The sequence below is a fragment of the Colius striatus genome, chromosome 8, assembly GCF_028858725.1.
Source record: "Colius striatus isolate bColStr4 chromosome 8, bColStr4.1.hap1, whole genome shotgun sequence".
NCBI lineage: Eukaryota > Metazoa > Chordata > Aves > Coliiformes > Coliidae > Colius > Colius striatus.
In genome coordinates, this window is record NC_084766.1 from 14,437,427 (window position 1) to 14,462,972 (window position 25,546).

The 25,546-nt window shown below is 50.2% G+C and overlaps 1 protein-coding gene across 1 annotated transcript in view; it reads right to left on the reverse strand.

Moving 5' to 3' along the window:
• The window catches only part of CDH23 (cadherin related 23), a 195,620-nt gene that overhangs the window by 59,995 nt on the left and 110,079 nt on the right, over nt 1-25,546 (reverse strand). Inside the window, 6 exon segments of the mRNA XM_062001684.1 lie at nt 2,341-2,468; nt 2,701-2,806; nt 3,175-3,412; nt 3,955-4,019; nt 19,894-20,052; nt 20,786-20,935. Coding sequence (XP_061857668.1) covers nt 2,341-2,468; nt 2,701-2,806; nt 3,175-3,412; nt 3,955-4,019; nt 19,894-20,052; nt 20,786-20,935 — 846 coding nt within the window.

A 25,546-nucleotide genomic window follows, 5' to 3' on the forward strand; every position in this document is an offset into this window, starting at 1 on the left:
TTGAAACATCCCTCAAAACAGATTTCGGACCAGTTTAAAGCTCCTCCAGGAGGGCTTTAAATGTTGTTTAAACAATGTTAAGAATCTGGCTTAAATGAACCAAATGCAACCGCCTATGGAGGAAAGGATGGAGATGCCAAGACATTAAAACACCATTACAGACTTTGCTATTTCCCTGGGGCTGCTCTGGAGACGTTTTCTACCTGGAGACCGCTGATGGACCTGCAGGCTCAGCTGCTCCTGCTGCCACTGAACTTGATATTTGAGGCAATTTCACATGCCAACGATGCCCATCGTACTGCAATTAAATTGCCATCCTCTGCTCTCGTTGCCGGAAGCAGGTGGTCTTTAATCAGCCTTTGCATCTCTCAGTTTTCACTGTGCCTCCTCTGAGGGTAATGAGGAAATTGCCGGCTGCCCAGAGTGCTGTCCTCATCATCCTTCCTCCTTCTCAAAGACCCAGGTTGGGGTCACCAGCCCAGGGCAAATCCAGGAGGGCTGGGCAGGTTAAAGGCAAAAGAAATGGAGAGACTGTGCATGCACCCACATGTCACCTGCAGACGGACCCAAGCCTGGGTGTGCGCAAGCCAGAGCAGACACCGCACCATACCATTAGCAGTCTTGGCTTCATCAGGCTGTGCTCAGCACTGCCACCGTGCTTCCTACATTCCTTTGACTCTCAGCCTTGCTCCCTACACCTTCACCCTCAGGAAGTCATCATATCATCTTCGGGGACGCTGAAAATTGCTCACGCTAAGCACACAAACCCCTTTCCTCCAGACACAGGCCCACTGTAAGTCACTGGCTCATCGCCCCGAACAGGGCGTCAGTGGCAGGGAGTGAGGCAGAAACTTATTAGCAGTGCTATTTGCTCAGATCCTGGTGTGGCACGCACACTATTAGTTCTGATTTGGCAGCTCCCTCTACAAAAGTGTATTGTCCCCTAATGGGAAATCTACAAGGCGAGTTTGACTTCTTTATTAAAAACCAACATCCAAAGGATGAAAAAAAAATACCTCCCTCCACATTCGTTCTCGTTCTGCCTTTTCACAGCTCTTGTCCCTCAAGTGCCATCGTGAAACACTTCCTCCTCGTTTTCTTCCTATTTTCTGCATTCCCCCCCCCGACTCCATTCTTTTTCCAGTTGAGAGAAAAGCCCTTTGGGTGAGAGTAGGAAAATTGACAGCTACTTAAAACCCACCAGTGTACAGACTCAAGCTGGAGGAGATGACCTGCTGAAGTGTGGTCTTTAGAAAGAGGCAGTTATGCTGTCTAAAGCACAGTGTGGGAAGGATGTATTTAGCCACCACTAACCCTCCTGGCACTGCCCTATTCCCCTTCTCCCGAGCACAGTGAGGGAGCTGAAGGACAGCACACTCGTGGAACTTCATTCCCATCCTACATCACCGTGGACTTCACCTTCTTTGCCTTCACAGACTGACACTGCCACCAGCCTGGCTTAGATCCCGTCACTGTGAGACTGACAGGTTATCAAGCAAACTGTCTCCACCACCGATACCTCCCTCCAGACAGCCTCGAACCAAAATGTGCCTCAAAGTGACAAACCGATCTAATCTTCCTGAGGAATGCTGTGATGTTTACCTCTTCCAGCAGCAATCTCTCTTTGAGGGGGTTTGCACCTATGCTGGCACGTGAGATACACAGTGAAGCCTGCAGCCTGGCCTTGGCAGCTGTGACTGGGAAGATAAACAAGCAACTGCCTCTGATTGATTCAGGGACTGATAATTTCCAACACTACAAGTGCTAACATGCAATCAAAGCTCTCTCCTCTGCATATGAGCTGCAGCAAGTGCTTCTGGCTATAAGCATCGAGAGTATTGTAGCCAGAAGTTTCCTGTGAGCTGAGAGAAGGGCTCACAGGGTGCTCAGTGAACCTCCCTGTTTGAAAGCAAGTGCAGAGGGCAGATCTTCACCCCATCCCCAGCTCTGCTCCTCTCCCCATGGTTAGTGGAGGCTCCTACCAAGTTACTTCAAGTAGCTCCCCGTGCATTGTGCACAGCCAAGGAGAGGGAGGAGGTGTACAGGATCAGAGCAGCCTTCTTGCCATGTGACACACTCCCTCCGGGACACCCTCCCTCACCTTGTCACTCAGACGTTACCAAATATCAGGGACAGCACTTCTTTGATCAATTTGTATGACACACAGGTATATGAGACATATACAACATATGGCATACATATATGAGGCACAAGTAATTGCAATCACCAAGTACACATCCACAGGGTGGGCTAGTCTTCCTGGGATATCGATGGATCAACAGCACTGCTGTGGAAAAACTGCACGACAACCACCACAGGATCCCCAGGCTCTGTACTTACAAACACCTCGATGGTGACGGGAACGGTGCTGTTAAGCGGCGGGCTGCCGGCATCCTTGGCCATCACAGTCAGGTAAATAACTCCATTGGCCAGCTGCTCATAGTCGAGGGGGTGGTTCACACTGATCACTGAAAGGATGCAAAATGAGGTGGTGAGGGATTGGTGCACTGAGCAGGATGGGGGGCAGGCATGAGGGTGGCCCATCCACACCACTTCCCCAGGGCCAACAGTGTCTGCTTAAGGTGGCAATGCCCTGAAAACACAAGTGCATTACTGAGCTCTTTGCACTAGCATAACTCAGAGGGAGCTGAACACCACATGGAATCACAGCCCTGCAGCAGCCCTGGGACCAGCACTTACCTCCGTATCCTTCTGACACTGTGATGTCAAAGTAGTCACGGAAGGCAGATGCCTGCACGATGCTGTATGTGATCTGGTTGTTTGGAGGAGAGTCCTCATCAGATGCCTAGGGAATGAACAGAAGGAGCAAATGATCATGGGAGCTGTTCAGTAATGTAAATGAGCACAGGGGATTGCCGAGAGGACAGGAGGTGCAGGCTGGGCACAAGGAGAGTGGAAAAGTGATGGAGGTGGTACAGAAGCAGCACTTGCGCCCTAGGAGAAGCCCCAGGACCTGAGGATGCTGTATAGGCTTGGGACTTATTGGTGAGGAGGAGGAGAGAGGCACCTCCTGCCTTCAGCATCACACCCAGATGCACTTTGCAGTAAAGCACAAAGGATTTTTCAGGAGGGGTGCAGGAGGGACCTAACCTAACCTGCTCCTGTGTCTCCCCACCATGCACCCCAAGCAGAGGAGCCACTCTGGCCTCTCACCCGGAGCCGGACCACCTGTGTGACGGAGGGCTCGTTCTCCCGCAGGGCCCCCAGGTATGCCTCCTTCTGGAAGGTGGGGATGTTGTCGTTGACATCGAGGACGTTGATCCGCACGCGCCCCGTGGTCTCCTCCCCGCCGCCGTCCCGGGCAATGACGGTCAACGTGTAGCGCTGTGTGGTCTCAAAGTCCAGCCGAGCTGTCAGGAGGATGACGCCTGTGTCCTTGTCCAGTGAGAAACTGAGGGGATAAGAAAGGAGGGGGAAAGCCCTGGTGACCATACACTGGAGACAGAGACGAGGTGGCAGCAGCCTGACAGCTGGTGGGTGAAGCTTCTGGCTTTCTTCTGAGGGATGTTCTTCAAGAGCTCAGTGTAGGTGGTGGGGTAGGAACCCTCAGTGCTGTTCTACAGGTAGAGACTGTGAGCTCAGAAGCCCCCAGATCCCTTCTGCTGGGCAGCCCACATGCCTCCCTCAACCACCCACCAGCAGCGGGTTGCACACAATGCTCCAAGGTCAACAACTTGATGGCAAATACATTTATTAGTCCCAAACAATGCTGGTGTCTGTAGATCTCCATTTAGAAAAGCAAATAAACGTGCTGAGCATCAAGGTATGTGTTGAAGTTAACTCACTCCTCTGGGACACAGCACAGTGGGGTTTTCATAGGGTATCTTGCAGGTAGGGCATGACAAATACCCTTAACTGCTATGTAACTTCTCAGTGAGGTTAGAAGAGGATTTTGAGGAATCAAAGTCATGCTGGTGGTTCAGTCACACTTACCGGTCAGGGTCATCACTGAAAAAATAACTGACTTTCCCATATGTGCCCACATCGTTGTCAGTTGCCTGAAAAAATAAAAATTCATTAATAAATGAAGGTATTTATGGAAACATTGCATTACATACACTAGTGAATCCATTCCAGCCTCTTTACCTCCTTCTACCCAGGTGCCAGCGGGGTTGCACCAGCACACCTTGTGCACTGCCATGTACCACTCGAGAGATGTGGGGCTGGGGCTGCCTGTGCTGACCAAGTTGTCCCCCACATCACTTTACAGTGCTTCCCTGTGAGAGTGGTGACCCCCTGGCACAAATTGCCCAGAGAGGTTGATCTTTAAGGTTCCTTCCAACCCAAACCTTTCCATGATTCTATGATCCCTAACTTGCAGCCTGTGAGTCACAGCCCTCCATCAACATCTCTCAGCAACACTTCCAGATAGTTTGGTGTGGAAAATTTCATGCATACATATTTTCCTTGACATACTAAGTTCATCTAGGGTGTGCATGTGAAATAAAGGTTTGCATGGACCATTCTTGTGGGTCACTCATCGCAGCACCCATGAAGCCAAAGTGCCAGGACCCCACATCCACAGGTCTTACAGTTCCTTGCACATTCAGGGCTGTGGAGAGAGAAATAAAAACCTATCGAGCTTCAAAACTTGCCCCCCACCTCCCCGGGTTCAAATACAGACCAGTAAAAGCATGGAAAGGGATTTAAACCTTCCTTTCCATGAGCAGTCCCTGACAGCCAGCCCTTCTGGGGGTACAATCAGCTGCTGGAGCTGGGGTGGGCTGGTCACGGCTAAGCAGCCAGCACCTTCTGGGGAAGGTGTGTGCAAAACAGTATGTGTCAGCTCCTGGATGAGCAAGGCAAGATTAATCTATGTTTTAAAGTCTTTTCTCTAATTAATATATAAAATATGTATGAGCAGCAGCAGGAAAAAGGAGCAAAAAAATTTATTTTTAGGTGAGGAAAGTAGAATATAAGCCCCAAAATATCCTTTTTCTCCCCCAGTATATTTTCTAAATTGAGTCCTGTCTGGATTACTTCGACACCAACAGGTCTGCAAAAAACGCAGAGTCAAAGACACATTTTATGTCCAGATACCATCAAAAGGCTGTATTTTAGGACTGGCATGGAGCACAACCTGTTCCTGAAACCCTCCTGATTTATCGATGGCCTTGATTACCCTTGATAGCAGAGTAAGAGCTTGAGCACACCAAACTGCTTTACCCCTTGTGCCACTTCCCTGCCACACCACGGGGTGGCAGAGAGGAAAAGGTAAAAATCTAGCCAGGATTAATTCCTTTTTTTCCTCCCCAAATGCTTCCCCAGCTCAAGTGGCAAATTCTTGCTGCTTTATGCCAGCTGAAGGGTGCACTGGTGGAGCCAGCCTTTCAGACCTACTGATTTTCCCCATTTTCCTCTCCAATGCTAAGACAGGATTTACTTTTCGTGTACACTGCATTTGCCTTCAGTAAAATGGAACAAACCTGCCAAAATCTGCCTGGAGAGATGCCCAGAGAGTGAGTAGCACCTGCTATTGGACAGCCAAGCCCCCTCTGGGGTGCATCTTGCTCCTTAGAGGACACCATGGAGGACACCTATGAAGATGTTCCATCCCAGATAAAGCCTGGCTGCTTTTCCAAATGGAAACACATGAGGAGAAGAGAGGTTAATCTATTGTCTGTTGATCTTGGCTTCCCTCAGCCAATTAACACTGCTATTAGTTCCCCATCCCTACAACTGCCACTGGTCCAAGTGGCTGTGAATTGAAGTGGCAACCCCCCAAAACACATCTGGGTCTGGCCAAAAAGAGCCCTGGGTCCTCTCTCTCCAAAATCCTTGAGTATTTTTGAGCATCGTCAGCACCCCTTGGTACAAGTTGGCCCTCGACCTCCCAGTCAGGATTTTTCCTGGCCATTCCTTCTGTGCTCACTACCTCTGTGAACCTCTAGGTCCCATTAATCCCTAAGTGGCTGGTGTGAGAGCAGAGCCCAGAAAGGCATTTTTCCATGGACCTGTATTGGCTGGTGATGAGATAATGATTTACAGGGGGCCTGACAGTACCACAATGCACAGGCAAAACTAATTCCTTTCATTTGGCCCCATACAATTGCACTTGTAAGTGCTTATTGTGGTGACAGACAACACTGGGAAAGTGTAATTTTCTTCTGCCGGGGAAGAAAAAAAAATATAGGGAAGGAGGAAGGTTAAAAGAAGGTTATCACAGAGCTGCTTGGTGTGGGAGGTGGCAGGGCCCTGGGGAGCCGAGCCAGGAGGGCAGGCTGGACCCTAAGGTGTGGTGATAGCAGGCCAGTCAAAACTACCAGAAAGTGAAAGTGACCCACTTTCAGGGTCACCAGCCAGGAGGCCAGGCAGCCTGACACTGCCCCACACACCCACCTTGCCAGCCAGGCTGATTAATTACCCTGAATTACACCGGGGGATGTGGAAGGTGATACTTGCTTGATGGCTTTCCTGGCAAATGAACATAATGGACATAATGCAGGGCAACGGAGCGGGTTACTTGAGCATGACGGGGAATATGCAAAAACCCAAAGCAAGCAGGCTCAGCACATTTAATTTTGGATCCACATTCGTTTCTGAGTCACCAAACGTTTTCCCTCTAAGGGCAAAGAAGATGCCCAGATGGTCGAATCCCCGGGCGAGGTGACACGCACCCTTCTTGCAAAGAGATCCTGAGGGCTCCCACACGTGACCTGCGTGAAAAATACCCCAAATCCAGCTGCTTTGTAGGGCCTTTCACAGGCCCTGGGCACCAGCTGTTTTCCCACAGCTCCTCTCCCTCACTGCCTGGTCCCGCCACCCCCTGGGCACGTACGCATCCATCCCTGCAGCCGGGGGAGGAAAGGCATCTGGCTGGAAGTTTCCCGGGGTTCCACCTGGAGAAGCAATCAAATGGCTTTTACGGCTGTTCGTCTGCTGCCCAGAATATTAAAGCAGGATTTGCCTACTGGAGCCTGCAAAAGGGCAGGATGAAAACGCTGGTCCACATCTGTACATTTATGAGCTGTCACCGGTGCAGCCCATTTCTAAAAAAATGCACGTTTGAGCAGCTAAACTCCAGGTAAGTGGCAGGAAGACGAAGGCTGGATAACCCAAAGGATTAATTTACTGAAGTACAGCATGGGCAGCCGCCATGTGAGTCACAGGCTCACAAAAATACCCACGGCCCAGCTCTTCACCCAGCTCCAGCCCCTAAGCACAAATATGTTGGACATCTCCCTTCTATCCTGCACCAAGGGCCATCACATCCATCCTTTCCCAGAGGCTCACGGGCCGGCAGAGCCAGAGACGAAGGCGAGGAGTGGTTCTGCTCTCATGGGCAAATCTGCAGGAAAGGGCATGTCGTCCAATTTGTTCGGGAAACAATAGCAATGTTTGACATGTCATCAGGATTGATGGAGCAGAAATTTACATGGGAGAATTCTGTTTTAAACAGCTCCACGGAGCTTTGCCGGTAATGGTTTTGACATTCATCATCCACCGAGCCCCACTCAATGACTCCTTAAACTGCGCGAGATTAACTCTACTCACAGCAGCTTCAGGAAGCGTGGCAAGAGGAGCTGGGAAGAGCTAAAAGAGGCAAGATGAGCCTTTTGGGGCAGCACGGATCTCCTGTGGAGGCCACAGGATAGCAGTCATCTCCCCAAATCTGCTGGGCAGGGATGAGCAGCTGAAGGTTGGTTGCAGGGGTGAGCAAAGTGGGTAAGAAGGGTGACTCCTTGCTGTCCGGATGAGACAGGCTGACATATCCTGCCTGCCTGAAGATGGCTCTACTGGGACCAAGGGAACCAAAACCTTCCCACTTTTCCATCTGCGTACGGCTGCCAGAGCAGGTGCCAGCTGGGTTTGCTCTTGTTTGCCCTCTTCGTTTTCCCTACCTTACCTTGCATGCAGAAACCAAGAAATAAAAATTGACGGGGAGCAAATTGCTTTGGCCAGAATCTCTGTGCTTAAAAGAGTCGTAGCAGGAAAGCAATTACCCAACGTCAAAAAGCTGTTAGAGTACCGGAGTGACTGGAGCTGAGCCTCATCCTGCTGCCGCCTGCCTGCTCCGCTGGCCAAGCCGGCTGGGCAGCAGCCACACTGAGGCACCTGGGGCTCAGGCCACAAGAGAAAGCAAATGGAAGGAGGATTCCCATCTGCTTCCTAATTTTTCTGGCTTTCTAGGAAAATGAGGCAGAAGCGGTTGCTCCTTGCAGCAGACTGGGCAGCCTGTGGCTGCCCAGACCATAGTACAAGCAACCCAGGGTGGGGATTCTAGTGGGTTCCACAAGGGTCAGTTCAACATATTCATCATATTTTTCAACATCTTCATCAATGACCTGGATGAGGGGACAGAGTGTACCCTCAGCAAGTTGGCTGATGACACCAAACTGGGAGGACTGGCTGATTCCCCAGAGGCTGTGCTGCCATTCAGCGGGATCTCGACCAGCTTGAGAGTTGGGCAGAGAGAAACCTCATGAGGTTCAACAAGGACAAGTGCAGAGTCCTGCACCTGGGGAGGAACAACCCCATGCAACAGTACAGGCTGGGGACTGACATGCTGGAGAGCAGCTCTGCAGAGAGAGACCTGGGAGTGCCGGTTGACAATAAACTAAACATGAGCCAGCAATGTGCCCTCGTGGCCAAGAAGGCCAATGGCATCCTGGCATGCATCAAAAAGAATGTGACCAGCAGGTCGAGGGAGGTTCTGTTCCCCCTCTACTCTGCCCTGGTGAGGCCTCATCTGGAGTACTGTGTCAAGTTTTGGGCTCAAGAGTGATAGAGAACTTCTGGAGAGAGTCCAGCACAAGGCTACCAAGATGATGAGAGGACTGGAACATCTCTCTTAGGAGGAAAGGCTGTGGGAACTGGAGCTGTTTAGCCTGGAGGAGAGCCAGAGAGGACTTTTATCAATATGTAGAAATACCTATAGAGTGGGTATCAAGAGGATGGGGCCAGTCTTTTTTCTGTAGTGCCCAGTGACAGGGCAAGGGGTAACGGGCACAAGCTGGAACAGAGGAGTTCCAGTTGAAAAAGAGGAGAAACTTCTTTCCTGTGAGGATGAAGGAGCCCTGGCACAGGCTACCCAGGGAGGGTGTGGAATCTTCTCTGGAGGTTTTCGAAACTCACCAGGATGCATTCCTGTGCAGTCTGATTCAAGCAAGTAAATGATCTCTAGAGGTCTCTTCCAATTCCTACCATTCTGTGATTCTGTGGGAGCTATGACCTGTCATTAGACTGATTTTTGGAGCCACTTAAACCTGTATGTGTTAAACAGCAAGCATCCTTTCTTAAATGCAACCTTTTGCAACCTTCAGGTGCCTGGAGCTAAACTCTGGTATCCATCCGAAGTGAGATTTGATTTGGGGAAGAGAAATGTAGAAGCCCAAGAGTTTCCACGAGAATCGATCACTGGACTGCAAAACTGGATTAAAGAAAACCCAAAGGAAAACCTATTTAAAGTCATTCCACCCTTCCCTTCCACAGAAAACAGCTCTTTCGCAGGCCTTTAAAGGGCCTCTGTCTGGGGGGAGGTGGCAATCAAGCATGAGTGGAATGAGCAGGGAAGGAGGGAGGCAGGAGTGGGGCAATGCTGGGGTAGTGCCAGGTGGCCTTCCCCAGAAGCTCCAGACCACGTGCGGAGCAGGGAGCTCAATCGCCGCTAATGACCTCAGAAAGCTGTGCTCAACCTGGTCGAGGTGGAGGGGTAAAAATAGCCAATCAACCCCCCTGGGAACTGCAGAGCTTTCCCCCACCTTTTCTGCCAACCACCCAGAAAAACAACAGCCTCCTTGATTGTGTTTTATAACAGCGGCCCCGCACCATCAGCTCCCTGTGAGTGAGGTTAACACTTGCCTGGGCAGCCCTGATTTAGCAAGGAGTAATTTACTGCAGCCAGACTGTTGCAATGGCTGGAAATTCAGGTTTAAAACATGAGCTCACAGAAGACAGTCCTTGAGCAAGAGCAGCAGCATCCTGAGCATGGCTTTCCACCACTCAAAATGACACCAAGACCATCTAGATGCCTGTCTTGGTGGGTTTTACTAGAGCTCCATGCTGGAGCTGGGTGCAACTGCTGCACTAATGAACCATATTGATTTCATATTCTCCTGTTGTCCACCTAAATGGCAAGTGGCACATCTGATAGATTAAACAGCCACACAATTGCCTAGCTTGACGTCTCAATCACTTTGCTGTTGGGTCTTTAATGAATTTTACAGCCCAGCAAAACGGAAGAAATTAAGGTCAAAGTCTGGCGAAGGAAATATAAATCCTCAATGATCTCTGAAATATTCGCAAGAGCTCCTGGAAGCCAGTCACACCTCCCACCATCTGTAACTCCATTACAACCAAGAGATGAGCATCAGCACAGCAGGGAGAGGGGGGACAAAAGCAAAGGCGGAGGAAAGAGCTGAACTGGTCTCTGCCTGGAAACACACGAATTCTGGCCTGGAGAAAGGGAATGGCAAAGTCCATCAGGAGTGAAGATCATTCACCTTGAAACTGGACATAGCCCATGTAGTTGGACTTGATATTGAAGGTCTTCTCCAACCAAAATGATTCTATCATTCTACAGTTGCTCTGAGTGTGAAGCAAACCCAGCCAGAGAGTGGGCTTTTTAGTTTGTCAGCAAGGGATAGCAAGCCCAAAACACATCCCTGCCAGGCAGAAGCATTCCCAGAGAGAGTAACAGGTATGCTCCTTGTTCAGCACAAGTAAGAGCATGGGCCAGAAGTCATAGGCTGAGCTCTAGGAAGACAACATCCTTGCTCCCCAGGAGCTGGAAACCACATCTGAATCTCAGTCAGACTGCAAGCAGCTGCTCCTCGAGGGTGTTTTAAGGGATGGAGAGCCTTAACTTTACTCCTGTGATCAGAGATACCAAAAGAGGTTTGGTTAACAGACACAGCAGACAGCCATGGGAAGATTACATAGAGCCTATGGCCCAAGGCAGAAGTGACCTCTGGGCCCTGGGACGAATCTCAGGAGGTTGATTTACACATTTCATGTCTCCCATATGTCCAGTTGAGGAAATGACCCTCCTTGACACTCCAAGAGCAGCTTCTCAACAGCATGAGGGGCTGCACAGGGTCATCTGTCCAAGGGGGTGACATTGCCTCTGTCACAGCAGTCTCTTGCTTGCTAATTTGCATGGGAGCTCTTTACTGGAGGAAACAAGAGCCCCAGCTGCTTTGGGAGAGATGTGGGTGCTCTGGGCATGGGGGAAGGCAGCTTGGGAAACAGATTAAAATCCTGGAGCAGAGGCTCTGTCGGAGCTTTGAGGGTGGGAAAGCAGGATGGAGTTGCCCTTGCTTAGAGGTGCTGAGTCGGGTAGAAGTCATCTTGAGGTGAAGATGGTGACAGCCCCAAAGGGACTGCTGAGAAGGAAGTGTGAAACCAGGGTGTTTGCACGGCAGCAAGCATCACCCTGTGAAAAATTCTCCATCTCCCAGCCACCTCCCTGCTGAAAGCAGCAGCAAGAACAAACTACTCAATCCCATCTCCTACTCAGAAGGGTGGGGGAAATCCTGCTGCCCAGCTTGTGCTTTGCAGGGTGCAATTTGGACAGGAGCAGGTCTGCTTTTGCTCCATGATTTTCTTTCCCATTTGGTGGGGGTGGGAAAGCTGTGATTTTCTTTTGCTTTTCCCACCTCTGTGCTTTAGCTGTGCATTTATCCTGACAGCTCCATCAGGACAGGGAGCGGCTGCAGAAGCTGCAATAAGCGTCTCTCTCCTCAGCGCTCGGGCTGTCATGATTCCTATTCCACCCCATTTCAGTCTTACGGATTGATATTTAGATTAAAGAGATAAACACAGCCAAAGAGCACTGGGCCCTGACAGAGAGACGAGGACTTCAGATTCGTCAGTCACGCTGCCACCTGGTAACTCCTTCCTCCCCTTCCCTTTATTTACAGAGCTGGATTGATAAGAATATTTAACAGGAACAAGGGGTGCAAGCATATTTTTACCTTTTTTTCCAAACCAATCCAACAAGAAGCAGGCAGGGAGAAGACAAGCCATTCATGTTTAACTTTCCAGGCAATTTGGAATCATCTGCTTTGATTATTTAACTATTTACTGTGTCATGTGTTTGCAGTTTGCCTCTCCTCTTGCAGATAAAGGATTCAATTTTCTTTTAAGCGGTGAGGAAATTGGAAGAGGCTTTGTTCTGTTTAAGCATAGCTGCAGTTGGAGCACTCAAGGAGGATTGAGAACAACAAGATTAATTAAGATGCTAACAGAGAAGGCAAGCTGTGTGGGCCAAGGGAAGGGAGAAGGGCTGGAAGGAGGGACAAAGTCCAGGCTTGGAGGACATCAGAAATTAGCCCTCTTTCTGCCAACTCCCTTCTAAGGGCAAACCTTATCCTGACTCTCATCTGGACCCCATAAAACCCCTTTGTTGGCATGCCCAGGCCAAAGCCTTCATAGCAAGGATGCTTCTCTGTTGCTGCTGCCTCAGAGCTGGTCCATATCCTACCTCCCTCCATCCTGAAGCTGGGAGTCTTCCTCCTGAGCCTATCCTCTGCAACACCCAGATCTCCTCAGATCTTTGGCTGACAGCCCCCCATTGCCATCTCTCTGGCATTCACCCTCTCCAGCAAGAGAGAAAAGCAATGTATTACTTTCCAATGCATTTCCTCTTCACTGAAAGCAGAAATGAGAGCAGAATGGAGGCCAACCTGGGATTCCTCTTCTTCCCAGTATTTAAGCCTCCTGAGCTCCTCAAACTCATGTGGGAAGGCAGAGGAGGTACAAGCTATTTCTAACACAGGTGTAGTATGTGACTCCTTGGAAAGCAGGACACAAACTCAGCCTCCTGAGCAAAATTTAGTGTCAGTCAACTTGAAAAGGTTGAGAAGCCCTGTGCTATCCCCACAGCAGCATCAGGGACTGCTGTCCTCCTGATGCTCCATGAGATGATGGGCTGTACCACTCTCCATTCTTAATGCTGGCAGAGCAGCCCAGACACCACAAATAGGGCAGAGGATGGTTCATCTGCCCCTGATTCCCCACACAACTTGAGAATGTGCTTATCCCTGGAAGCTTTCTTGTCCATCCATTGATGTGAGAGTTATTTTCCCACCTCAGTCCCCGCTCTGACTGGCTACATTCCTTACTGTATGCCACCTCCACAAAAGTGGGAGCAATGCAGACTTTTCCTCAGGACTGGTCCACACAGACACCATTGCCACATGAGAGAGCAGTACAGCTCGGGCTGAGCCACTCAGTGCAGCACTTGCCTAGCAGCAGCTCAAAGCTACAACCAGCCCCTCTGTTCAGTCTCTGCCACCTTTTATGCCAGACTATTTCTGTACCACTTCTCCCTCAGAAAAAAGGGGGAAAAAGACTTTGGAGATCATCAACAAACAAAAGGCATTGGCAGCTACGCAGGTGTGAAGGGATAGTGGGTGCCCTTGGCCTAAGGGATAGAAGGAGACCTAAAAGCTACACAGGTAAGTAGAGGAAACCCCCCAGGTCTGCAAGCAGAGCCTTATCCCACCTGTGTTGGCCCGATGCGCTTGGAGTCTGAAAACCCCAGATGGATGCAAGCCTCCTGGGCACCCCAACGCTGCCTCAGGACCACTGCAAAGCTCAGGGCCAGGAAGCAGTCACCTCGGGCCATGGCATGGCCGTGCCCCTTCCCCCGAACTCATGCCACACAGGGTGGTAGAGAAAGCCATTTGCATTTTAAGTAGGTGCTTATTGATGTCTGCAACTCTCCTTCCCAGGGTGGGAAAACTACATTATTACTTTCTTGTTGATTGGCATTTACAGCTGGCTGGAAAGAAGGGGAAAGAAAATCAGGCCGGGATCGATTTTCCCATCCCCAGTGCGAGGCCAAAGAGAGATCGAAGAAGCAGAAGAAAACTGAAAGCTGGGTGGCAAAGGAGAGAAACTTTGCCAACCAAATTAAAGGTTGCTTTAATGAGGAAAGTAATGAAGGTTAATTAGCACATTTACTTCATTAGGCTTACTAACAAGGCTTCTCCCAAGGAAGTGCTGTGGCAGGGAGGGGGAAGAAGAGAATCCAGGTGAATGGAGGTGCTAGGGATGAGGATCAGGAAGGGGACAGCCCATAGAGAGTAGCAGAAAGGGACTATTCAGGAATGTGACCCTGAATATATATATTTTTATATATAAAGTAATATATATGCACATACAGATTTATAAATAAGAATACATAGGCTAATACATTTGCAAAAAAGACAGAAGTAGCTTCTCTTCCCCACCTCCATAACATAATCTGAAAATTATAATCTGAAACAGAAAAACAAGAAGGGAAAGCAGCGTTTTTTAAAGCACAAGACTCTCTTACAGATTTGAGTTCTCATGTCCCATGAGAACACGGTGCTTGTTTTACCCTCCTTGCTCCGTACTACAAGCTACAGAAAATCATTCCCATGCTGAAATCGATGCCTGACGGTTGAACTGGGCACTGGAGTTCATAGTCTAAGGTCTGGAGACACTCAGACTATTCCTGGGGGTCTGCAAAACATAACTCTGGAAAGCATACCAGCAGGCTTTGCCTGAAAAATCTCATGAGTGGGGAACACTGCAAATCTTGGAAAAGCCTCAGCATCCCCTTCAGACTTCTTGAGTGTGAAACCCATAGGGAGTAACCCAGACCCATCCCAGCCCAGAGTGATTTCTGGGTAAGTAGGACACCAAGGCAAGGCAAAGAGCATGGTCTCTCAAGGATGTGAGAGGACAAGGTCCCAGGGAGAAGGCAGTCACTAACTCAGCAAGAACTTAGGACAAATCTCTACACAACCATCCCAGGGAAGCATTAATGGTATTTTTAAAGCTTGGATGGCCTGACTGGGCAGGTGGCTCATCTGAGCTGGCTTGACTAAGCAAGAGCTGTTGGGAGAGCATCAGGAACCACAGGGGTTAAGGCCTCTGCTAGGAGATGCTTCTGTGGGGGTTGGTGGTTGAAGGCGGGTAGCAAGGAAATGCACTTCCTGCAAACCCCTCTGGGTCTGCTCCTCTTCACCCCAGCGGTCTGTCAGGGACTAGGGGCTGGGAAGGGGCCAGGCAGTAGCCTCCCCAGCTGGCTCCTGCTTTTACCAGCCTGCGGATGATCGAGGTGAGCAACCGTAGCCAAGCCAGACTGGGGCAAACATGGCAGAGAGGAGGCATCACAGAGCTAGGATTACTTTCCACACATCCCTGGAGAACTATTTTCCTCCAGACCCTTGAAGGCAAATCAGATGCATTGTTGTGTTAAAAAGAAGTTACTCTTGGTTTGTTTGGGCTTTAATGATTTTGGTTATCGGAGCTTTTCAGGAGGATTTTGCTGTGCAGAACCGTGTAAGGAGATCTCCTGTCCCTTAATTCTTACATCCTTCTAGGTCATCTTAGGCCCCTTCTCTGTTCCTCCACATCTAGCAAATACATCAGCAATGGAGAGCAAGGCATGTACCTGTGCCACCGTGCATATCCCCACCTTTTGAGAAGCCAGCACCATGTTGGCCCCAGCTCATGACAGCTGCTGTCACAGCGGCAGTGTCCAAAGGTAGATCTGGAGGGGCACTGTGCTCTCCACCTCACCTATCGTGGCAGGACCACAGAAGAGGAGCCCCACCATGGCTAATGGTATATCAGCCCAGGGAACCACTTTTAAACTCTCCATACCTGAGAAAGTAAGGAACAGAGACCTGAACATCAGTCGTCTTCACAGTCATTGGGCATGGGACTCCAAGACTTTTCCTTCTGTTCCTATATTGGTTGACGTGCTAAACGAGGGCTTGTGAAGCAGTGACACTACTACTTGCTGCTGGCAATGAGACAGCTTGGAGCAGGATGGAAAGTAGCAGCAGCACAGGGACACATATATCTGAGGGCTTCTGCTGCCTCTTGACTCAAACAGGACCTGAGCCCAGCACTCCCTCCCAAAGCAGAGGGCATTCCTCCTGGGTCCACTTCCCTCACTCCCTGCTCCCACACATTTTCTCTACTCCCTGCACAGGGGATTTGCCCTGGGAACATCACCATTTGTGCTACTTCCTGCAAGGCTTGTGCTTGTTAGTGGTGTGGATGTTGTACCATGCCCTTTTATCTGTCCCTCTTTTGTCTGCCTACTGATTTATCCCTCTCTTGCAATGGATTTATCTTCCATCTAGTCTGAGACCTATAGACACGTGTCTACTCTAGCAACACATCCTCTCTTCTCAGCTGGGAGAAGCAGGGCTGGAGACGCCCTTCTCTCTTCCTGCTCCTCTCATCCCATGAGACAACCAATTGTTGGGACCTGCTTTGGAAGATGTCTGCTAAACCCATCATGGGTGCTGATCATGGCTACAGCTGTACATGGCCACTCATCCACCCCAGCACTGTCCTTCCCCTGGACTTCCCATCGCATGCAGCCCTGAGCCCTCTGCCCCGTGCTGGAGCTGGCACCCCTCCAGGGCACAGCCTTCCAGCCTGGTCCCCATGATCAGGGAAAACAGCCTCCATGATTAGGAAAGCCACCAACTTCCCAGGTAGCACTTGGCTGAGGGTGTCTGAGCCCCAGTTAATTTAGGGTGCAGTATATGTTCTTGCTGCGTCTCGTTCCTGGAAGGCATGAAGTTATACTGCTTGCTCAAGAAGTGTGAAATTCTTTCTCTGACCTTTTCTGTTATGTTATTAAAAGGCTTCATGGCCAGTTGTTTCAGAAAAAAAATAATTTCAATATCTGTTGGTAGCTGGGGCAGAACTTGCCCATATATTCGGGCTGAGCTCTGGTCACCTCCCTGCTCCACCTCAGCCTTGCTGCTGACTGAGACCTTTGAGCTTCCCCAGCCTGGTTTTCCACTGCACAGCAGGGTCTGGAGCAGGACAAAAGAGGAGTTTGAGTAGGGAGAGGCTACTAACAACAGCATTTGGCTGTTGGGTTGCAACGCACACATCACTCCAGACTGCAGTGCTTTGTGTTACAGGGCAATCTGGAAGCTTTGCCTGGAGTAAGGACCCCTTCATGCTGGTGCCTGCAAAAATAGACACAGTAGCAATCTCTGGTCAGGTAAAAAAAAGGGAGGCAGAAGGGTGCCTTTGGGTGTACTGCAGGCTCCCTTCACAGGGCAGGAGCTTTTCCTATGAAGCCTGGATTCCCCAGATGTTCTCATGCAAGCAAATGACACCCGAATCTAGATGATAAATACCCTTCATGTACGGAATTAAGCTGATGGATGGACGGATGAATGGACAGACGGAGAGAGAATGCAAAATAGACAACAAAGAGCAGACAAACAACACTTTATGAGTGTCCAAGCCTGCTCCGTGCCAGGGAAGTAACTGAGATTTGCCCTGGAAGGCGTAGGAGCATGTAGCTGAGCCCACGCTTTTCTAGGCAAAGGGAAAGAGGTGCAGAGTGGAAAGCAAGAGGCAGCTGCGGCTGCCCTGCACTTTGAGTTGTTTTGCAGTTGATTTATACATATAACAGGCAATGTTTCTCTGCTGTCACTGACATTAGGAGCTGAAATGCTGCAGAGACGAATGGCCATTTGTCAGTGCAAATGAAGTCTGCTTGCTCTTTTTTCCCTAATTCTCCTCTTGGTTTTCAGCTGGATAAGCAGAGGGCAGCGGGGAAAGGGCAGCAGCGGCGAAAGGGGGGCAGCATGGAGCACACTTGCTCGGTAGGGCTGTCTCAGGCTCCTCTGGGCTCCCAGGAAAAACTTCTTGTCCTTCCCCAGGAAAGTGGGCTGGGTGGAAGATAAGCGACCTCTCATTGCCTCAGCCCCTGTGGTTTTGGCTGCTCTCCTCCTTGCCAGGAAGGAGCTGCAGGCATTGCTCTTCTGTGCCAGTTGTGCTTGGCCATCTCCAGCAGCGGCTGCTGGGAAGCCACCTGGTGACCACTCGCCCAGCCCACGCACTCCCTTCTTCATCCCAGTCTCATAAACCTCCTGATTTGTCCTTAGCACCCATTGCCCCCCCAACACATGGCACAAAACCTGCACTTCTTTGCACAAAGGGGCATTTTGCAGAACTAAGCAAAGCTAACAAAAGGCTTGTTTCAGGAGGATGTCATTCAGTGGCCACCAAAGAGCTGGGCATTCTGGCTGAACAGGCTTGCTTCAGAAAACCATCCCTAACTCCTGAGAGGGAGAGGAATACCTATATAAGAGCTCACAGGCAAGTGGAAAAGAAGCACAAAGGGAAATGAAGAATTTATCAGCAATGAAAACAGACTTTTAATCTGCAGCATGTGGGACAGAGTGTCCCAGCACAAAAGGGCAGTGCCGTGGAAAGAGCAGAGCGGCTGCACCTCGAAGGCGAGTGGCAGCAGCAGGAGGAGCTGGTACTTTATGAGGGTTGTTAAAAGTTTGGGATCAGCTGGGAGGGCAATCTGGATTTCAGCGCTAATTGCAGCCATTCTGATTTATCATAGAAGATTCAACTCCTGGCATTTTGCGCTCCCTCCGAAATGCTGGCATAGCTGGAAGTTGGGGAAAGAGGAGACGCAGTAACAATCTCATTGTTTAGCGTCTGACGGCCTGACGAGCTAAACATCTGCTTGAAATATTAATAACTGTCAGATGGGAACAGCTCAGGGGCTCTATACAGTTTCACACCATCTGTTTGTAGAGTAAACACACTTATGCACACGCGCATACACCCTAAGCCTTTTGTCAGGGCTTTTATTCTCCAGGTCGGCACACTCCTGTGCGGATGGGAGACCAGGGGCTGTGTTTCAGGAGAGTGGCAGCAATGAGGGATCGTGGAGGGCAGCAAACTCCTCTACAACTAACAGTAGTAGTAAGGCACCCAAAGCCTAGTAGGGGCTAAGTTACTCCCCTATTTCCCATCATAGAGGAGCTTTGTTTCCCATTAAGGTTGTTTTTCAGTGTGGGGTTTTGTTCTAGTTCTTGCTGTGCCCCACGCTGGCACAAATGGTGATTGAAGATATCTTCTCACCAGGGATTTTAGGTGCTTCCACCAACCCAGGAAGGAGGGACAAGCCCTACAGAAATGCACTGCTGCTGTCACTGCTTCCGTCTGCTGCCAGCCATTCAGAATCATAAAATCATTTTGGTTGGAAAAGGCCTTTAAGAATATCAAGTCCAACCACTCACCTCACACTGCCAAGCCCACCACTAAACCATGTCGCTCAGCACCTCGTCTACACGGGTTTCAAATATCTCCAGGGATGAGGAATCCACCACCTCCCTGGGCAGCCCACTCTAACAACCTAGCAACTGTGAGAAAGTTCCTCCCAATCTCCAATCTAAATCTTCTCTGGAACAACTTGAGGTCATTTCCTCTCACCCTATCATTCATTACTGGAGAGAAGAGACTGACTCCCACCTTGTTACAACCTCCTTTCAGGTAGTTGTAGAGTGATCATGTCTCCCCTCAGCCTCCTCTTCTCCTGGCTAAACACCCCCATTTTCCTCAGCTGCTCTGCTGAAGACAATCATTCACCTCTTTTTCTTCCCTTCACCTTTCTATTGGCTAAAATGACCTCAATTTGGTTGAAGAAGATGCTGCTTCCAAACAGAGCGGTGTCAGGTGTTTGTTCTCACCAATGAAGTGACCAACTCAGCAGGTATCAGAGCATCTTTTCCCATAAAAATTAAGGTAGGAGAGAGGTAGCGAATGCATGGCAGAATACAAGTCACCTACACAACTGACATGCTCAGTGAAGAGGAGGGAGAGGCAAGATCATTAGGATCAGTATCTGCAGGAGAAGCTGCTGTTTGCAGATGAGACTTTTCAGTGCAAGGCCCTCCTTGAGCTCCCACTGTGGTGGGAACCACACCCACGTCCCAGAGACAAGGAAAGGTCAAAGCATCTGCTCCAAAAGCCCTTGGGAGGGCTATCCCACTGCCAGCAGCTCCCATTGCTCCCTTACCAGGCTCCCCAGCCCATCCCTTGGTGACAGGCACTGCGGAGCTGCATGTGTGCCAAGGACATGACAAAGAGAGGCAGGATGCTCCTACTCACATGGACCTGGAGGACGGTGGTGCCCACCGTGGTGTTCTCGAAGAGGCTGACGTTGTACAGGGCCTTGCTAAAAATGGGGCGGTTGTCGTTCTCGTTGATGAGGTTGATCTTCACACGCGCAAAGCCGACGTGGTCTGGGACGCTCTCATTTGCAAAGAGCTGGGCAGAGACAGGAAGCGAAGGGGACGGTTGGAGGCTCTCTTTCTGATGCTTGGGAGAGTTATCTATTCTTCTCTTTCTGACCAGCTGAGCTAGCTCAGTGCTACTCACCACAGCATGGATGCTTAAAAAAATAAGAGTGTCCCTTCTCTCTCCCCTGGGACTCACTCAGCTCTAGCTGATGTCAGCCTTTGGGTGAGCCAAACACTCTGCACCACCTCTGCCTTGCAAACTTGACAACCAGGATCTGCCATCTTACTGCAGCCTGAAAGCCACAGTAGGAAGGCTTTTGCTCGTCTTTCTCCACCAACGCATGAAAGCCCTTCTGCCAGGACTACCACTGCTAGTGTGGGATAAGATAGCTTTGCATTCCTTGGGAATTTACAGCTCAGAGAGTGGGATGAAGCTGGAGCAGGAGGTGGGGAAGAGCTTTAGTGCCTGATAGGTTCACTTAAAACAAAGTTTTACGCTCTATAAAGCTTTTACAGCCCTGTGACATACCAAGGGAGAACATGCTCTGCTTAAGCTCTTGCGGTTAAGCCTTTGGATGTTGGAAAGTAAGAGTAGATACAGAGCAAACTTCTTCCCCATCTCCTCCTTTTCCTTTATTATTTTCAATTTTTGGCCAGTTTATAATGCTTCTGAGTTTCACAGAGAGAGGAAGAGAGAAACCTGGTTAACAGTCACTCTTACAAATATGGCTGTCCCAGAGAGCACAGGGGTGCAGCCTTACCGAAAACTCGTAGCGGGGAATGGTCTCGAAGTCAAGCGGCACTGCCACGCGGACACGGATGTCTGCTTTCCCCTGGATGGAGGTCGGTGAGATGATGAAGTGGTTGGAGTTGTTGCCCACCAGGTAAACCTCGAAAACGCTGTTGGGTCCCTGGGGAGAGAGGAGGGTTGACAGTCACAGAGGAGGGCACTGACCCGACTGCAAAGCCCACACATGGGGTGCAGACCTGCCCATGCCAGCAGCTTGGGCACAGCCCTTCACCTATGGGCATGTAAAAATGCAGTTACCAGAGAGGTAGGGAAGTGTTTCGCTGCCTGAGTTTGGTCAACTGAGCCTCAGGGTTCAGCACCAACCTGTAGTGGTTTTGCCTGGGACAGGGTTTTGGTAGCAGGGGGGTGCTACAGGGGTGGCTTCTTTAAACAAAGATCTGCCAGAAGCTTCCCTTGTAGCTGATGGGGCTAATGCAAATTAATTCTAAGATGGACCCCGCACCTGACCAAGGCCTGGCCAATTAGTGTCTGAGGTAACACCTCTGTGATTAATGTATTTGTGAAAGGGAAGAAGTTGTTGCACAGTTGCTAAACTGCAGCAGCAATGGGGAGTGAGAATGTGAAACCATCTCCACAGACACCACAGTCAGTGGAGAAGGAGAGGGAGGAAGGTGCCTAGGCCCTGGAAGAAAAACTCCCCTGTGACCTGTGGTGAGGACCATGATGAGGTAACTGTGCCCCTGCAGTCCATGGAGGCCACCAGGCAGCAGAGACCCACTCACAGCCTGTGGAGGAGCCCACGCCGGAGCAGGTAGATGCCTGAAGGAGGCTGTGACTCTGTGGGAAGCTCACCCTGGAGCGAGTTCCTGGCAGGACCTGGGAGCCTGTGGGAAGAGGGGAGCCCACACCAAAGCAGGCTGACAGGACTTGTGATCCTGTGAGGGACTCAGGTTGGAGCAGTCGGTACCTGAAGGACTGTTCTCCCAGTGAGGGACCCACATTGGGGCAGGGTGTGAGGCGCTGCCCCCTCGGGAGGCCCCATGCTGGAGCAGTTAATGAGGAACTGTAGCCCATGGCAAGGACCCACTCTGGAGAAGTTTGTGAAGGACTGTCTCCTGTGGGGAGGGACCCCACACTGTAGCAGTGGGAAGTGTGAGGAGGCCTCCCTCTGAGAAGAAGCAGTGGCAAAGTCCATCTGTAGTGAACTGACCACAACCCCGATCCCCTGCACTGCTGGCGGGGAAGAAAGGAGAGTCTTGCAAAGATGGAGGGGTAGGGGAAGGTGTTTTAAGATTTGGTTTTATTTCTCATCTCCCTGTTCTGATGGTTCATTAATAAATCAAACTTTTTTCTCCCCAAGCTGAGTCTGTTTTGCCCATGATGCTAATTGCTGAGTGATCTCCCTGTCCTTATCTCAACACACAAACCTCTCCTTCTTATATTCCTCTCTTTCTCCTGTCCAGTTTAGGAGGGGGAGTGATATTATGACTTGGTAGGCACCTGGCAACCAGCCAGGGCTAAAGCACCACACAACTTTAAGCACTTGGTTGCATTTTACTACGTGTATTGGGTGTACAAAGCATATGATTTCTATAAATCTTCTTTTGTGTACATTCCATTTTATACAAAATCTATAGGCACATGAAAGAAATGCATCCCTGGGATAAACCTGCACAGCACACAGCCATAGGGAAAAATCCCTTTTGCTGGTCCGAGGTTCACATACCACACAGGCTATCACATCCTGACATTTCATCTCCTCATGTTGGGGGGCACAGCACTAGTGCTTCTCCCAAGCAGAGGGCTCTTTCCAGTACAACAGCTCAAAATGAGAACTGGAAAACTCCTCTCTGCCAAGACCTGGCCAGCAAAGCAACAGGATCACTGACATGCCAACAGCAGCACTTTAGGACCCTTGCTCTGTGCACAGCACCCCTTCCCAAAGCACGGCCCAGCAGAGCATGTGAAAAGCAAGTTCAGAAGCTACCAAAGCCGAATTTCCAATTTTCCCCGAATGACCTCCCTCCTATCAGAAAAAGGGGCCAATTAAATGCACGAAAGGGCACTAATAGCAAAAGCTGGCTAAGCGTGACTGCCGAGAGCCAGCAACACGAGCACAATCCCTGCTCGCCCTCCTCCTCCCTGCACTCTCTGGCAGCCAGTGGAGTGGGGGGCCAAATGGAGTATCTTGAGCAGGGCTACATGGCAGGAACACACTCTGAGAGTACCCATGGAGCCTCATGAACAAGCCTTGAGGGCATCCACCACCCCAGGAGCCCAGAGCCCAGCAATGCTCAGCTGGTGGGCTATGGCCAGGGGGAACAAAAGGGACCCACCTCAGGGCAGACTTAGATTCATCCAAAAGCTGTTTTGCTGGCAAACTGAGGTGTGTCAACCCTGGCATGTGAGGGATGCTCCCCAATTCCAGTACGTAGCCTGGGATGGAGGGAGCAGAGGATATGGAGAAGAGCAGGAGCAAGCACCACTCCCCAAGACATTATTTTGAACCCTATCCTTAAGATGCCATTTTTTTTCCACCAGTGACAGAAAGGCATTTCATTGAGGAATTTCTGCCCAGCTATGCTGTTAAGCTTTTGTGTGGCCCGGTGCCCTCTCTGCAGTACACAAAACCACCTATCCTGGTGGCGAGATGTCAGGGATTTTCTTGTAAGCCAGAGAGGAGTGAGTTTGTTGGAAGCATAAGATTAAAGTTGAAACATCAAAAGAAAGTCAAGTATTTATGGGAAGAGAGCCTTGTGGATTAGTTTCCCTCCAGCTGGGGAAGGAGATCAGCCTCCAGATACCCACCATCCCTAATTAGCTGCCCCGTGAGTGCCTCAGTCTCCCCATGTGAGGTCCGGAGAAGGGGAATACATCTGCCTCTTGGGAGGGCTGCTGCGAGTTACCATTTATATCTTTATTCGGCTATTTATGTTTTTGTTTCTGCCCCCATGCTGCTTTCCTTGCTCCCGGTTCCCAGAGCCTGCGAGGGCCCCTGCGGATGCCTGAAAGCAAATCTAAATATTCAAATTGTTATCAGCTGCCCAGCAGAAGGGGCTGGCTCAGCCCGGCTCACAGCTAGTACCCCCTGCTCTGGAGGAAGCCACAGGGAGCTGCTTACATTTTCCTCATCCCTTCCTACCTGGCTCCTGCCACCCAGAGCAAACAACAGAGCTGAAATGTGTTCCTGAAGAAGGAAAGCAAGTGCTGTGTCCCTGGGCTTGCAAAGGTCCTGGTGTGCAGTGGTGGGCTCACAGCTGAGCATTGTCAATTTGCAGTGCTGAGGATGAGGGTGGAATGCATCAAGCATGCTCTCAGTTCACAACCTGCTTTACCTGCTCATTTACCCCCTCCACCACCTTACCCACCAGCTCCTGTACTGCTTGCTTTCCCCATCACTGAAAGCAACCCAGCACCTTTGCCTTCCTTTAGAGGCATAAATTAATGAGCATCCTGTCAAAGCTTACCAACTCTACAGTAATAAACCCCTCTGCATGCACTCCTCACCTGAAACAAACTGAGCCATAAAGAGATGGGCTCTGGAGGGCAGTTTGTTGTTGCACAAAGCTGAGACATGGCCACATGTTTCCCAGTTCGTCTCATCCCAGGCCAGTGCATGGGGCCAGCGCTCGTTGTGGCTCAAGGCTGCTGCCCCACTGCCTCCTGCTTGGCAACCCAACCTCCTCCCAGCCACAGCCAGCTCTACAACTTATGGAAATTTCATGTCAATTCAGCTAAAAGACAGTGGTAGCTGCAGTTGGGCATAATTATTACTTTGTTCTTCGCGTGTGTATTCCTCGGAGTGTGTAATAGGAGCTACTTTGTGCCCTGCTGCCACAACACCAGCATCAACCTCACACTAATGCCTGACTACCAAAAAACCAACTGCTTGCTGATCTACCCCAAACACTTCCTATTTGACTAATTTGTAACGGAGCAGTTTGCCAGCCACATGTGCCCAACAGCTTTCTTGAATTCCAGAAGGCTGGAGCAGAGGGGAGACCGTCCCTGGGCAGCTGGCACAGGATGGAGTGGCAGGCGAGGGCAGAAGCTCAGGTATGAGGCTGTGAGATGCCAGGTGGTGGGTAATGTGTGTCCCTCCACAGGTCCCGGAAACCATGGGGGACCTGCCCATGCACCTGCTATGAGTTGCAGCCCAAAGTCTGCTCAAGCCACAAGATGTGCTCCAAGGGCACAATTCACTCTGAATCGGAGAACCCCTTCTCACATCAGGAGGCCAGGAGCAGCTCCATCAGGTGTTCCAGCCTTGCCCCAGGATGGATCATAAGCTTTATCCCTGCTTTTTCTCTCATCATTGCCTACTGGCTTCGTTCACCTCTCTTGCTCCTTCCCAGTCCCTTCCTCGTGGATGTGCACATGGACAAGCTTCAGAAACGATTCACCCTCCCACCAATTTAAGAAAGTACTCAGCACCACTTACCAATGGCTACACAAAAACTCAAAGTGAAAAAAACCTTTAGTTGAGCAAACAACCTTTCCTTAACCATACCACTCCCTGAAATTACCAGGGTGCACAGGTTAGTTAGTGGCCTACAATCATTTTCAGTACAAAGCGAGCAAATCTTGGGAAAGCAGCCTGGTTCTCTTCATTTTGACTCGGTACAAGGCTGCCTTTGGTTCCCTTCACTCCAGCTCAGCTACAGCTTGCTTTTCCAAAATGGAGAGCCCTGCTTTTCTGAAGCACAAAATCCAGCCTAACTCCAGCTTTTCTCCCAGCTACTTTCTAGGCACAGGCTATTACCTACAAATA